At 54.0% G+C, this 15,914-nt stretch overlaps 1 protein-coding gene across 2 annotated transcripts in view; it reads left to right on the top strand.

Annotated features, from left to right (window-relative positions):
- Positions 1-15,914, top strand: part of CRYBG2 (crystallin beta-gamma domain containing 2) — a 29,717-nt gene that overhangs the window by 1,705 nt on the left and 12,098 nt on the right. Inside the window, exons 2-7 of one of the 2 annotated variants that reach the window (XM_088843784.1) lie at positions 459-528; positions 2,174-2,913; positions 8,810-11,435; positions 11,778-11,825; positions 11,921-12,033; positions 12,217-12,346. In XM_088843784.1, the coding sequence (XP_088699910.1) occupies positions 459-528; positions 2,174-2,913; positions 8,810-11,435; positions 11,778-11,825; positions 11,921-12,033; positions 12,217-12,346 (3,727 nt within the window). Of the gene's footprint in view, positions 1-458; positions 529-2,135; positions 2,914-8,809; positions 11,436-11,777; positions 11,826-11,920; positions 12,034-12,216; positions 12,347-15,914 lie in introns of those variants that run through there. The other variant, XM_055398460.2, reaches the window with a different exon arrangement.

The following is a 15,914-nucleotide window of genomic DNA, read 5'->3' as shown; positions in this document are numbered from 1 at the left end:
CTAGTGTCTTAACTCCACTAGCTGTGTGACTTTACCACTCTGGACCTTAGTTTCCTTATCTGAAAAATGAGGACACTGCTATCTACCCTTTAGGATTATTGTGAGGCTTAAAGGGGATGATGGAGGTGTAATGCCTTGTGCTAAACCTGGCATAGGTGGGCCTCAGCAAATGGCAAGCTTTTGAATTATTAGGGTGCTGTCCTTTTTCTGTATTCTGGTCCTGATATAGGCCTAGTCCCCATTTTGTTCCAGGCCCATCCCTGTCTCTCTTTCTCTGGGGCTGGTGTGGACAAGTCGGGGAGGGGGCAGAAAGGAGGCTGTGCATAGACCTCCCCTGCCCCCCAAGACTTCAGGTGCTCATCTTGCCTGCGGGGGCCCTTAGAGACGAGGGCCATCAGGTCCAGTCAGGCAGGAGACGAGGAGCCTACTTCACTCCCTCCCCTGTGCTTCCTTCCCAGGCCCTGGGGTGGCCAGAGCTGCCCTGACCTGGCCCAGGGCCAGGGCAGCACCAGCAAAGTCAGCCTCAAGGTAGGAGAGAATCCTAGGGTTGGGGAGGGCAGGGGAGCAGAAGCTCTTGGGAGGGGCTGGGCCGGCCCTGAGAACCCTGACTTACAAGTTAGGCAACTGCAGTTCTCTCCTCCCTCCTCTGCCAGGGATTCACGGTGTGACCCTGGGCATATCACTCCTTACTTCGGAGCCTCAGCTTCCCCATCCGGAAAATGGGGACAATCATGCCTCTTAGGGCTGTTGTGAGTAATAAGATATCAGATGTAGGACATCCAGCACATCCAGCATGGGGCCCAGATGCTTAGGAAACAGCTTCCTAATGTCAGGGCCCCTGGAGGAGGCATGTAGGGGCAGTACCTGTTCTCAGGGCCCCATTTTCCACACTCCCTCCTTTAACTTGACCTTCCCCATCTTTGACTCCCTTTCCTCACTTCCTGGCATGACCCCCAGGGGTGACTCTGGGCCAGTGACTTAACCTTCTGGCCATAGTTTCCCCATCCTCAGCGGGGACCTGAGTCACGGACTGGACAGAGACAAGGACCCCCGCCCTCCATCCCCTGGAGGAGCAGAGGGCTTCCTCTAGAGATGGCTCAAGCAGCATGTGTCTCTCTGTGACTCTGAACATCATCAGTGCTTACTAGCATTTAACTGAGTACTGATGGATACCCTGCATGGATTATCGCATACAATATTCTCAGCACTCCCAGGAAGCAGATACTATTATTATCATTCCCATTTTACACATGGGGAAACTAACATGCAAGAGGTATTGCAGCTAGAAAGTAACAGTGCTGAGAATCAAGCCCAGGTTGCCTGGCTCCAGACTCCTAGATTAACCATCCAACCTTCCAGTTTCTTGAGATTTTCAGCCCCTGGGGAGTGAGACGGTGCATCTATTTCATAGATGCGTAAAATAAGGCGTTTGGGATTAAGGGCCCCTGCTAAGGAGAAATTTGACCCCAGATTTGGCTCCTCTGTTGCCAAGGACACAAATCCATCCCTGATGGCATTTGGGGGGCAGTGTCTATTCGGGTCTGTGGTCCTGAACCCTCTCCCCTCACCCCCACAGCTAGGCTGGGCCCCAGGGGAAGACAGCAGACAGAAGTCAGGGTTGTCCCACTTTTAGGGGAACCCTATTCCCTGGCTTCCTCTTGTCCCAAGAACATCTCTAGACCCGATACCTCCTTCAGGTGTGTTTGGAAAACTCAGGCTGGTAAGGTATTGGAGAGGCGGCTGCAGGTTCTGGAAGCCTGGAGTGGGAAGAAGCCAGGGGCGTAGTGGCAGACGTGCCCACACAAGCCCTAATCCCCAGGGCAGCTGGTAGCAAAGGGCCAGAAGCCAGTGGACTCCTGGGAAACCAGCAGTTGGCCTGAAAGTCAGGAACCCTCACTGTGCAACCTTGGTCACGTGGGCGTCTCCCTCAGCCTCCCCTCCCTCATATGTAGAAAGGGAAAGGGTGAGACAAATGCAGAAGGAACTTTCCAGAGCTCTGCCTCTTTGTCCAGCTCTTGTGGCCCTGGCAGCCTCTCCATAGGGCAGCTCCGCTTGGTGTCAGAGCTCTGCTCAGCTTCTCCTGTGCCAAGGAGGGCAGCCAGGGGTGTCAGGCGGTACCCAGGGGGCAGGCCAGAGAGGCTGTCACCAGGTCTCTGCTTCTGCTTTCCCTCAGGCCCAAGCCCAGAGCCGCTCAGAGTTGGACCTTCGGGCAGGGACCCTTGGCTCCTGGCTTTGGAAGCAACGACACAGCTCAGGGGGGCCGGTGGAGTCTCTGGGGCGCCTCCAGAGGCCTGCTGTAGGCAGTGCCTCTGACCTGGCCAACCATGCCTCCATGGGGCCGGAGAGCCTGGCACCAGCGGTGACCTCAGGAGAACCTGCTGGAGCCAGGGGTCCCTCAGGCCCAACGCCGGCGCCTGGATGTTTGGAACAAGGACCTCCGGGCCACACCTGCCGGCAACCCCCACACTCAGCCCGGGGGTTTCCTCTGCGGCCCGAGGCACCCAGCAACCTGGAAGACGTGCTGCCCCACCCAGCGTCCTGCCCCAGGGCAGAGGGGGCAAAGGGCGAGCCTGCCAGCCCAGGGCCAGCCCTGCCACAGCCAGCCCAGACCCTACATGAGCGTCCCTCTGCCAGGAGGACCCGCTACTACCGCATCACTGTCAGCCTGCAGGGGCGTGAGCAAGCACCTGGGGAGGAGACTGAAGAGCCCAAACCGGCCCAACCAGCTCCCCACCCCTGCGGCCCGGAGGAATCCAGGGGCTGGCAGGAGCCTCCCCAGGGGCCCCGCCCCATCACAGGGTGCCTAGCTGACCTGCCTCGGGAACCCCAGCTCCAAGCCCCGCCACATCAGGGGAGCACAGCCCAGCGGCAGGAGCTCCGGGCCGGCCGGACGCCTGGGTCCCCGCGCAGACGGTGAGTAGATTTCACCCCGACGTGGGGCGGCGGGGGAGGGGGAAACTGACCTGGCCGCCCCTTCCTGGGTCTCTATCTTGTTTCTGGGCTTCTCTAAACCATTCATTCAGTTCTCCCAGGCATAGACTTACTCTGCCATCCCCTCCCCTTCCTATCTCTGCCCTCTGTTGCCTGCCTCCCAACCTTGTGCATGCCCACAGGCTACCTCTGGGGACCCAGTTTTGCTCTCCTCCTCTGTCCACCTGGGGAGGGGGATATCCTGTCGCAGAGAGGATGGGGAGGGTCACCTTATCCTCAGCAACGCCTTCCCCAGCCCCTCGTTCTGTTCTGGAGACCACTTTCTCAGCCTGAGAAAAGAGCTCTCAGGCGGTGCTGGATGTCCTGGGGTGAGTTGCTTAACTTCTCTGGGCCTTGAGTCAAGTTGATTTGGTCACTGGAGATTAAGGAGGAGGAGGTTACAGGAAGATACTTTGAACTCTAGAGAGTGGGGCAACCAAAACAGCTGGGATGCTTATTAATAACGCTTCAGTCGCAGCAATAATTACCCTACCTGGCCCTGTGTTGGTGAACAGGCGCTGAAGTTCCCAAGCCCCGGGTTTTGTTTTGTTTTTTTTAACCTTTTTATTTTGTATTGCAGGATAGCCAATTAACAACATTGTAATAGTTTCAGGTGGACAGCAAAGGGACTCAGCCATACATATACGTGTATCCATTCTCCCCAGACTCCCCTCCCATCCAGGCTGCCACATAACATTGCTAAGCCTCAGTTTTTCTTTTTTTTTAAGCCTCGGTTTTTAATTTGTGTTGAAATGACTCTCCTGAGTCTGCCCAGTGGGCTCAGAGAGAGGAGGATGGGTCCTGTAAAACTCACTGACAACAGGGTGAACTTGAGACCTCTCTAGAACCACTTGGAAGGGCACACCAGGCCTCAGACAGCGTTCTGAAAAGTTCCTACTGATGATGGTGGTGGTTGTCACCTATGGTTCCTTTTCTGAGCATAATTCTATTTAATCCTCAGAGCAGCCCCATGAAGTAGGACTAATCCTGTTCTCCACCCTCTCACCCCAATGACAGATGGGAAACTAAGGTTCAGACAGGTTTCATCACCTGCTCTAAGTCAACCAGAAAATGAAGGGGCAAGAATTTGAACCCAGGAACCTGTGATCTAGGGCTTCCCCAGTGGCTCAGTGGTTAAAAAACTCTGCCTGCGATGCAGGAGACACGGGTTCGATCCCTGGGTTGGGAAGATCCCCTGGAGAGGGGAATGGCAACCATTCTAGTGTTCTTGCCTGGGAAATCCCATGGACAGCGGAGACTGGTGGGCTACATACAGTCTATGGGGTCATAAAGAGACAGACACGACTGAAGCAACAAAGCATGCACAGCTGCACCTGTGTTCTAAACACCTCTCTCTCCTGCCTCTCACAGAGGCCTCAGGGTCCCCGTGCAGATGGCGGGGGGCAGGGGGTGGCGCTGAGTGTGGTTGCTGTACAGAGCTTTCTGTGACCTGTGATTTCTTTCTGTGACCACGTGGGGGTGAAGTCTACTCACCGTCTGTGTGGGGACCCAGATTTGGAAATGCTGTGGCAGCAGGGGCAACACCAAGGATGCCCAAGCCTCTGGGCCGGAGTCAGGATAATGATCCTGTGACAAGAAAGAGGGACATGTGTGACCCAGGCTGGCTCAGGGACCTGCTCAGTGGGGAAGGTTGAATAAGAATCCCTGATTGTGCACCCTCCCCCTATTTTTTTTTTCCTTTTCCCTTCACTGAACAACTAATTCTTTCTTTTTATCCAACATCCATTTTCCATCATGGTAGGCAGAACTCTACCTTGAGAAAGCTTACAACGATCCTAGAAGAGTCAGTTCGAAACAGATGAGCTAATGCAGGTCTAAAGCAGACCCTGAAGGGCGGGGGGATGGGTGGGATCGGGGGGGGGGGGGCGGTGGGGGGGAAAGGGCTGCAGAGACCGAGAGGGTGGGTGGAGGAGACAGGCCTTGGCGAGGGGGAAGGAAGGAGCGGTAGGTTTGGCTGGGGGACTCCATCTGCCACTCCCTGAGCACGGGTGGATAATGACAGATTCGCAGGAGGCGAGGGCTCAGAGAGGAAGGAAGTGGACCTCCAGGGGTGTCATTTCTTCTCTGTGCTCTCTTTCTGGGGCAGGGTTCCCTGGGCCAGGACTGGTAAATACGGGGAGGGGGTGGGGAGGCACCACGCAATCGGGGCCGAATATGTAAGACGTGTATGCATCCAGGTGTGCGTGTCTGTTCCAGTGAGTTAATTTCAAGGGGAGAAGGGCTGGAGACTGTGAACTGACTGTGAGTGTGTGCACGTGTCATTGTGCTGTGGGTTTCTGCATCTGTGTGACTTGTGTGTCTTCTGTGTCCCTGTGTGTGTGCCCCTGAGTACCCGTGTCTGACTCTGTTGGTGGTTCTGACTGTGTATGCTGGGGTAAGTGTCTGTGTGTGTGTGCCTGTGTGATTCTGTGTCCTGTGTGTTGGTGCGTGCCTGTGTGTGACGCAGCATGTACTTGTGGGCCTGTGGGCTGGTTTGGCCTAGGTTGGGGGTGACTCACAGGTAAGCGGGGAGAATCCAGGCCTTGTTGAGTTAGACAAGGTTCTTTCCCACACTCCCCCCACCCCCTCCACAGCCCCTCCCTTTCCCAGCCCCACACAGCTGATCTGGAAGTCACAGGTGACCCGGCTGGTCCAGGGCCTTGAAGAAGAGAAGGCTCTGGAAATGATCATTTCTGCTGGTCTAGGAGAGGCCTCCTGGGGTTTTGAGGTGTGTCTTCAGAGGAAGGACAAAACAGGGTCAGGGGATCTATAGGCAGGCAGATTCCTGCATAGTGTGAAGAACATTCTAGCCATCATGACTATTCAGGGATGGGACAGGTCAGCAGTTAAATTGAGACCTCCCTGTCCCTAGAGGTATGCAGGCAGAAACAAATGACCACATGCTTGTGGAATGACTATCAGGGGTGTTGTCTGGGGGCTGGGTTCAGAGAGGCATAGAATTCTGATTATTGGTAGGTCACAGACATATCTGATATGATTTCCAATGGCTTCCTCTTCCAAGGCTCTCCTGTGACTTTGCCAAAGCCTATGGAGGCCTTCCACATGTGGTTCCTGTTTTTATGTCTAATTCTTTGACCCCCGAACTCCCGGAATACCACTTCAAGAGAAATTGGCTTTGGATGAATCTAACCAGAACCTGGGGCTTCCCCAGGGGCTCAGTGGTAAAGAATCCACCTGCAATTCAGGAGATGCAGGAGGCACGGGTTTCATCCCTGGGTCAGAAAGATCCCCTGGAGGAGGAAACGGCAACTCCCTCTAGTACTCTTGCCTGGATAATTCCATAGACAGAGGAGCCTGGTGGGTTGCAGTCCACAGGGTCTCACAAAGACTGCAACACGACTGAAATGACGGAGCACGCACTCATGCAACCAGAGCCTAGCACATCACCTAACATGATGAACACTGAACGGATGAGTGAAGGATGAATCCATGACTCAGAACCAGGCTTTGCCCTCTATTGTCAGTGCCATCATGGATAGTGAGTCTCAGCGAATGGTAGTTGTTATCATTAGTACCAGCCAGGAGGACAGAGGTTCTGTCGGAAGAAAAAGAGCTCCTTAGTGAGGACAGAGGAGAGGGCTGGGCCTTAGGGAAGGACTACAATCCAGACCCTCAGGTGTCTGAGTGTGTGGCTGTCAGGAGTTCTGGCCTGGGGAAAGAATTGGGCATCCTTCCCAGCTGCTCCCCTCCCTTATACACAAGACTTTCCTGGGGCCACTCAGAGGCCATCCTGGACCAGGCCACATGCTGTCACAGCCACCAGTGGTCCCCGAGTCAGGTCAGGCTTCCCTGGGCCTCAGCCCCATTCAGCTCTGTTCCTCATAAAACCTGAGTCACTTCTGGGGCCACAAGACAGGGTCAAAGTTCTGGGTTCCATCAGCCTCTAAGGAGGGAGGGAACTGGAGAAGGGGTGAGGGCAATTGGGGGCATGGGTCCATTTCTGGCTTTAAGGGCCCCTATGATGATCTGGGGGCTGCCTCAAAGAGAGGAGTAGCTGAGGACAGGCCGGTACTGAGGCTGGTGCAGAACAGGCTGATCTCTTGGGTTCTTGAGGCCTGAGAATAGGATTGCCCTACTCAATGCAGCCTGGAAGTCAGAGTGGGGACTGCCTGGCACCCCCAGGACTGCTCTGCCTCCTTTAAAAGTGAACTCCCAAAAACACAGAGCCTTAGTTTACCAGATACATTAGGGAGTTTGATTTGGTGGTTTACCACTTAGGGTTGGATTCAACCCCTGCCTCTGCTACTGTGTGACTCTGGGCAAATTTCCTAACCTCTCTGAGTCTTTCCCCCGACCCACATCTGCAGAAGGGGAATGTGTGTTCATAATTTATAAATAATTTATTCTATCTTTAAAAACTGAAGTATACTTGATTTACAGTATTGTGTTAGTGTCAAGTACTAATATATAGCAAAGTGATTCAATTATATGTATATTATTTTCCATTATAGGTTATTACAAGATATTGAATATAGTTCCCTGTGCAATATAGTAAATCCTTGCTGCTTATCTGTTTTATAAGCGGGAGTTTGCACCTGCTAATCTCGTACTCATCATTTATACCCCCCCCTCCCCTTTGGTAACCATAAGCTTGTTTTCAGTGTCTGTGAGTCTGTTTCTCTTTTGCCCATAGATTTTTTTTTGGCTGTGTTGTGCGGCTTGCGGGATCTTAGTTCTGACCAGGGATTGAACCTGCACCCTCCACAGTGCAAGCGCAAGTCCTAACCGCTGGACCACTAGGGAATTCCCATGCATAAATTCATTTGTATCATTTTTTAGTTTCTACATGTAAGTGATATCATATTATGTTTGTCTTTCTCTGTCTGATTTATTTCACTAAGTATAGCACTCCCTAGGTCCATCCCTATTTTTGCAAATGGCAATGTCATTCTTTTTTAAGGCTGAGTAATAGTCCGCTGTGTTTACACACCACGTCTTCTTAAACCAGCCATCTATTGATGGACACGTTAGTTGCTTCCATGTCTCGACTATTGTAAAGAGTGCTGCTGTGAACATTGAAGTGTATGTATCTTTTTGAATTAGAGTTTTCATCTTTTCTGGATATTTATCCAAGAGTGGGATTGCTGGATGACATGGTACCTCGCTTTTTAGTATTTTAAGAAAACTCCATACTGTGTGCCATAGTGAATAATTTATTCTTTATGGGGAAACTCACGAGCCAGCATTTTAGTTTATAAAGTGAGTTTTTATTCTTTCTCTCATACTGGATTCTGACAATAACCCTGTGAAGCACATACTCGTTATTCCAGTTTTCTGGCCGGGGGCCCTGAAACTTGCTGGGGAAAAGTGGCTGCCCAAGGTCATCTTGCTAATGAGTGACAGGGATAGGGGGAACCCAGTTTTGCTGGAGGCCAAAGCTGTCTTTCCTTACCTTCCTTCATCACGATCGGAAACAGGGTCACACTGCTTGTCTAGTTTTCAGCTTTCCGGTTTTCTAGTTTTTAGCTCCTAGAGGACTAGCCCCAGGGCTCCTTGGGCAGAGTCACAGCCCTGTCCACAGACCAGTGAGTCAGATCCGCATGGCTGTCTCTTTACTTCCTCTCTCCTTCTAGGCTTAGGCCTCAGCTTCATCCCTTGAAAGACCGTGGCATAGGAGAACGCCTGAAAGTAGGGAGAGGGGTGGGAGCTCTGAGGGTATCGTGCCCATTTTACTGATGAAGAAACAAAGGCCCCGAAACGCAAATGACTGGTCTGAGGTTACTCAGTCTGACCTCTGCAGAGGTAGTTATTCTACACTGCAGGGAGCCCTGACCACTCCCCCTGACCCCATCTTCTTTCTTCCTGGCACCCTCTGCAGCAAGCTGGACCACAGCGAGCCAAGGACACCTCAGGACGCCTTGCCGGGGCCCACCATGGAGGAGGCCAGCGGGCCCCCGGCTGAGGCCAAGGCCCGAGTGGTGAGCGCCACGTTGACATGGCGGCAGCGGCCCCCTGCCCAGGACGAGGTCAAACACCGTTTCCACAAGGTGTCCCTGGTGTCAGGGGCCCAGTTGGAAGCCCCCTCCGAGGAGACGTTTGAGTCCAGCCATCATCGAGAGGAAGTCAATGGCTTTGCTGTCCGGGAGGAAGAGACCGTGAACCACCAGGGCCCCCGGGACAGGGCTGGCTCCAAGAGCTTCCAGAGCCACGGGCCCGTCTTTTCCAAGAAATACACACTACCGCTCAAGGAGAAAAGGCCAGCGGGAAGACTGAAGGAGGCTGCGGACCAGGGCGACGGCAGCCCCCCGGCCCCCGGGACCGAGCTGCCGAGCGCGGGAGCCGTGGCCAGGACTGAGTTTTCATTGCCGGCGCACGGGCCCCGGGAGCCAAGCCCCCACCCGGGTGTGAGTCTCACCAGCGGGAGCTCCAGGAGCCTGGAGGAGCGGCGGGTGACGCGTACCGTGCGGACCACCGTGATGGTGGGAGGGCACGTGAGCCGCCGGGTGAACAGCACCACGATCAACTCCGTGGGGCCAGCGCTCTTGGGCGAGGCCCTGCCAAGGGGCCGCAATGTTGCCCGTGCCCTGCGGGCAGTGGTGGTGAACCCCCAGCCCGAGGGCTCCCCCAGTCGCAGTCAGGCCTTGGAGCTGCTAAGTAGCCTTGTGCCGGCTGAGCGGTCTGCCCCCACCAGCCGGCTTCCCAGGCCCCTGGCTGCTGTGCCAAGGAGTCCAGGTCTGGGCAGCACAGAAAGGTCAGCCCTGAGGCAGCTGCCTGAGACAAGGACAGCAGAGCCAAAGGACAGATCTGCCCCGGGCCCTGTGGGCTTCCTGGAGGAGGCTCACCCCACTCCAAGCCAGGAGGTCCCTGCAGCCCACCCAGACCAGGAACAGAACAGAGCCCTGGGTGCCGAGGTCCATGAGGTCCCAAGGGTGCAGAGACCCACCAGCCCCACCCACTCCCCTCTCCAGACCTCTCAGGGCCACACCCCAGTACCCTCCTCTCCTAGACTCCAGACCCAAACCCTTTCCCTGGGCCTAGTTCACCCCCCAGAACAACCTGAAGCATCTACTCAGGCTCGGGCCCAGCTCACTCTCAAGCCCCGGGGACCCCAGGCCCTGCCCTCCATCAAAAGAGAAGGGCTTTCAGATACCCCTGCGGCCACCGTCCCACCCATGGTGAAGACTGAGGTTGTTATTGTCCCTGGACAATCTCTTGCTCCATCCTCTATGAGATGGAAGGCCGTCACCAGCCCAGGAGGTCTTTCTGCTCCATCCTCCCCAAAGAATAAGGTTGTTCAGGACTCTGAAAAAGTCCCTGTTGTCTCCCTTACCCAGAAAGAGACAGTACAGGGCCCTGGGGCTCCTGCCGACTCCTCCCCCAACCAGAAGGAGGTAGTGCCGGGTCCGAGCGCTCCTGCTGCCTCAGCCCCCAAACCAACCAAGGTTGCCCAGGGCCCAGAAGTCAGCCTGATCAGCCAGAAAGAGGTTGTCTGGAGTACAGCAGGCAGCCCTGTCCCTCCCCTCCCCAAGAAAGAGGCTCCTCAAGGCCTGACAATTCCTGCTGTTCCATCCCCCAAACAGGAAAAGGTTGTCCAGGGGTCTGAAGAAAGCACCGTCTCATCTCCCACCCAAAAAGAAGTTGTCCGGGACCCTGGTACTTCTAATGTCCCATCTTCCACCCAGAAAGTCGCTGTCCGGGCCCCAGGCACTCTTGTTGCCCCCTCCTCCTCAGTGGGCAAGGTATCAGGTCCCCCAGCCCCGGTGATGATGGGAGCAGAGACCAGCCAGGAGTCCCAGCTTGCCCCTGAAGCCACCAAGGGCAAGGTGTTCCCGGAGCCATCGAGGGAGGAGGAGGAGGTGGCCCTGACTGCTGACCTGGAGATTTTCCTGGATACCCTGCGGAGCATGGAGCCTCCCGAGATCCTGCGCACTCACCGGCTACCTCGAGCCCCCCGCTCCTCCTACCTGGCCATGTACGCCACCCTGCCTGCCATCGAGGAAGACCAGCCTGGGCCATGTGTGCTGGGACCCGGCCCCCAGGAGATGCCCGTCCTGGAAGTAAAGGAGGAAAAGGCACAGGAGGAGGAAGAAGAGCCAGAGAACCCCTACCTGAGTGATGATGAAAAGCTCCAGCGCAGGCAGGAGAGAGCCAGGCCGGGCCCCCCCAGGGACCCCTCCCCTGCCCGGCCTGCCCAGGCCTCTTGCTCGCCTCTGGAGATGATGAAGAAGCATGTAGCAGGTGCCAAGGGCCCCCACCCAGAACCGGGGCCAGAGTGGCAGGCAGGCAGCCGGCCCACTTCCCGTCTTGGAGGCAGCCTCCTCTTTGGGGGTCTGGTGCCTGCCCTGAAGGAGGCCCCTAACTCGGAACCACTGGGCACAAAACTATCCGCTCTGCCGCCCCACGGGCCACCAGGGCTCAAGAAAGGTCCAGGACAGCTGCCCCTGCTCTACAGTGAAAGGCCGCCTCCAGAAAAGCTGGCACGTGCCCGGCCCCCGGAGGGATGGGTGAGTGAGGCCTTGGGCTGGCAACAGAGGGGGGCCTGGCCTCATCTAGGCCAGGGTTTGAATACTGTGAGGACCGGGATTCTGGGAGGCAGAGTCTCCCGATCCGAGCAACAGGCTGTTTGCACTGTGGATTCTGAAGGGCTTGATAAAATCTCAGAAGCTGGGGAAGGGGACAGTTCCGGGGACAGAGTGATGAAGCCCCCAGGGGCTGGGAGCAAGTGTAGCATTCTCTGTGGGCCAGGTCTTTGCGGGGTGGAGGCCTGCGGGAGGATATGGGATTCCCGGAGTGGCAGGTTGAGAGAGGCAATAAGGAGGCAACCCCATAAAGGCTCTCCATTCCAGAGCCCAGCATTGAAGACCCAGGGCAAGCTGAACACCAGGCCTGGAAAGGTAGGGGGCGCTGGGGTGGGGGGCAAACGGGTGGGAGAGCAGGAGGCGGGGGTTCCGGGGACGGGCCCTAAGGACCCCTCTGGGCCTTCTCGCAGATTATCCTCTTCTCAGAGTCTGGCTGCAAAGGCAGCCGAAGGGAGGTCTGGGAAGATGCTGAGGATGCTTCCAGCTGGGCCCCTGTGGCCTCCGTATGGGTGGTCCGAGGCTGGTGAGTGCGGAGCTCCTGGTGGGCTCTGGCGTGTGAGCCTCGGGGATGTGAGGACAGTGAGGAGTGCCCACCGAGGGCAGAAGCCCCCATAGCTACCCAGAGACCCTGCCCTGCGGGGCCATCCTCCCCACAGTGCTGCCTGTTCATGCTCCATCCAGTGATCCCAGGTCTCTGTGCCCGCAGCTGGGTGCTGCATGAACAGCCAGCATTCCAGGGCCGGAAGCAGGTCCTGACTCAAGGGGATACGGAACTTGGAGCCCCAGGATCAGCATGGAGTACCCAAGGCATCGGCTCCCTGAGGAGGGTCGTCCGGGTGAGTGGCTGGGTGTGGGGGACCAGATGTTGCCTCATCCACCCTAAGTCCCAGGCCTTGAGGAGGAAGACAGGGACACCTGGAGCTGGGATTCCTGGAGAGATCACATAGGATTGGAGCCTGAAGAGGGTTTATTATACTCTCACCTGTATAGAGTCCTGACCGTGGAGCCAACTGGAGAAGAAAGGGATTCTGGGGGATGCTCAGCCTGGCTTGGGGAGGCTGAGGCCAAGCTGCACTAGCTCCAGCTGGAGCCTAGGGAAGGATGGAGTTCGAGCAACAGAAATGGGTGGGGGTGGCTGTGGGCACTCACCGCCCACCCAGGGCCCAAGTGTTCAGGCCCACAGCCAGAGCTGAGGTGCCGCGTATAGATGCATGCGCACACAGATGCTTCCCTGGTGGCTCAGGGCTAAAGAGTCTGCCTGCCAGTGCAGGAAACAGGGGTTTGGTCCCTGGGTCAGGAAGACCCCTTAGAGAAGGAAGTGGCAACCCACTCCAGTGTTCTAGACTGGGAAATCCTGTGGACAGAGGAACCTGGCCAGCTATAGTCCATGGGGTCGCAAAGAGTTGGACACTGCTGAAGGGACTAAACAACAACAATGTGGTTTGAAAGGGCATAGTCTGTATTCCAGTTTCATATCTCTAAGATGGGGGAAAACACCACTGTCGTAACACAAATTTACAAATTACTAAAATTAAGCTTGATAAAACCATCTTGGACACTAGAGAGACCCAGAAGAGAAAGCAGAAATCTAAAATCAGGGCCTAACAGACGTTTTGGGTTTTTTTTTTCTTCTTCTTCTTTTGTAATGGAAGGACAAAATAACTCTTGAGTCCAGAGCTGTTGCAATCCTCCTGGTAAGAGAGGAAGAGAATCTTATATTAACTAGGGCAGTGGCTCAACCATGCAAAGGAGGGGACAAGAATTTTCAAAGCCTCTCCAGAAACACACACATGTTTGTAGACAATTTATTGTGAGCTTCTCACAATAAATTCATCTTCATGTGGGAGGTAATGAGGTACAAAAGAGAACCAAGGGCTTTGAAGTTCAGTGGACTTGGGTTCCTTTGATTCAGTCGGCATTGATTAAGTGCCTAGTGTGTTCCAGGCACATGGGACGTGCTAGGTTGCAACAGTGAACAAAACTGCACTGCTCTGTTCTTGGCCCTGCCACTTACAAGCTGGGTGCCCTCAGGCAGCCCATTTAACCTCACGGAGTCTGACTTTCTTAGTCTGTGAATGCTGTAATACTTCCCGCTGCGAAGACCAAATGAGAAGGGGTAGGACAGGATCTTAGAATATGTCTTACACTCAGAAGATGTTTCATAAACATTTTGAAAGATACTTATTTACTTACTCAGCTATGCTGGGTCTTAGTTGCAGCATCTGGGATCTAGTTCTCTGACCAGGGATCAAACCCGGGCCCCCTGTATTGGGAACTCAGCGTCTTAGCCACCGGATGACCAGAGAAGTCTCTGTTTCATAAACATTTGATGAAGAAGTGAGTGAATGAAAATGATCCTGATGAAGAAGAAACACCCAGAAAGGCAGAAAGGGACCTGTAGCTTTCTGAGATGCAGTGCAGGTACAGGCCAGTTCCAGTTCAGTTCAGTTCAGTCACTCAGTCGTGTCTGACTCTTTGCAACCCCATGGACTGCAGCACGCCAGGCTTCCCTGTCCATCACCAACTCCCTGAGTTTACTCAAACTCACGTCCATTGAGTTGGTGATGCCATCTAACCATCTCATCCTCTGTCGTCCCCTTCTCCTCCCATCTTCAATCTTTCCCAGCATCAGGGTCTTTTCCAATGAGTCAGTTCTTTGCATCAGATGGCCAGAGTGTTGGAGTTTCAGCTTCAGCATCAGTTCTTCCAGTTTAGGAAGGGGTAGAAATTGGTATAGAGTCGGAATTGTATACAAAGAAGGATCAAATTCAGATCTCCGGAAATGGCTGTCTATCCTGCCCATCCCTCCACCAGGCTGGAAATGAGGCTCCCAGAGTCAGGGCAAAGGGCATGGTACTTGGCAGGCTCCTGCTGAGAACTTTGGTCTTAGGTCCCAAAGGGCCAGTGAGGGACCAGAAAGGGCTTTGGTCTCAGGCTTAACTGGCTGACATTGCAGAGAACACCCCAGTTGTTTCTGGCTTCTGAGGAGGAGCCCCTGGCAGCTCCAGCTGAACAGACTTGGGGAAGCAGGTGTGGGCGGGGGTAGTCTCTGAAGGGTGATGGGTGGTTTTGTTTTTGTTTTTATCTTTTGACTATGCCACACGGCATATGGGATCTTAGTTTCCTGACCAGGGATTGAACCCATGCTCCCCTGAATTGGCAGCGGAGTCTTAACCACTGGCTGCTGTTGTTCAGTTGCTCAGACATGTCCGATTCTTTGTGACCCCATGGACTGCAGCATGCCAGGCTTCCCTGTCTTTCACTATCTCTCACAGTTTGCGCAAACTCATGTCCATCGAGTCAGTGATGTCATCCAACAATCTTATCCTCTGTCGTCCCCTTCTCTTCCTGCCCTCAACCTTTCCCAGCATCAGGGTCTTTTCCAATGAGTTGGCTCTTCACATCAGGCGGCCAAAGTATTGGAGCTTCAGCTTCAGCATCAGTCCTTCCAATGAATATTCAGGGTTTATTTCCTTTAGGATTGACTGGTTGGATCTCCTTGCAGTCCAAGGGACTCTCAAGAGTCTTCTCCAACACCACAGTTCAAAGGCATCAGTTCTTTGGCACTCAGTCTTCTTTATTGTCCAATTCTCACATCCGTACATGACTCTGGAAAAACCACAGCTTTGACTCTATGGACTTTTGTCACCAAAGTGATGTCTCTGCTTTTTAATACACTGTCTACGTTTGTCATAGCTTTCCTTCCAAGGAGCAAACATCCTTTAATTTCACGGCTACAGTCATCATTCACAGTGATTTGGGAGTCCAAGAAAATAAAGTCTGTCACTACTTCCACTTTTTCCCCATCTATTTGCCGTGAAGTGATGGGACCGGATGCCATGATCTTAGTTTTCTTCCACTTTTTCCCCATCTATTTGCCGTGAAGTGATGGGACCGGATGCCATGATCTTAGTTTTCTGAATGTTGAGTTTTAAGCCAGCTTTTTCACTCTCCTCTTTCACCCTCATCAAGAGCCTCTTTAGTTCCTCTTCACTTTCTGCCATTAGAGTGCTATTATCTGCATAGATGAGGCTATTGATATTTCTCCCAGCAATCTTGATTCCAGTCTGTGATTCATCCAGCCTGGCATTTTGCATGATGTACTCTGCATTTAAGTTAAACAAGCAGGATGACAATATACAGCCTTGTCGCACTCCTTTCCCAATTTTGAATCAGTTAGTTGTTCCCTATCTGGTTCTAACTGTTGCTTCTTGACCTGCATACAGATTTCTCAGAAGGCAGGTCAGGTGGTCTGGTCCAACTCTTCAAGAATTTTCCAAAGTTTGCTGTGATCCACACAGTCAAAGGCTTTAGCATGGTCAATGAAGCAGAAGTAGATGCTTTCCTGGAATTTCCTTGCTTTCTCTATGACCAACGAATGTTGGCAATTTGATCTATTTTTCC

The sequence above is a fragment of the Moschus berezovskii genome, chromosome 2, assembly GCF_049115385.1.
Source record: "Moschus berezovskii isolate FMDL1 chromosome 2, NW_MosBer_1.0, whole genome shotgun sequence".
NCBI lineage: Eukaryota > Metazoa > Chordata > Mammalia > Artiodactyla > Moschidae > Moschus > Moschus berezovskii.
Note: the sequence above shows the minus strand (reverse complement) of the source record. Positions and strands in the feature narration are given on the sequence as shown.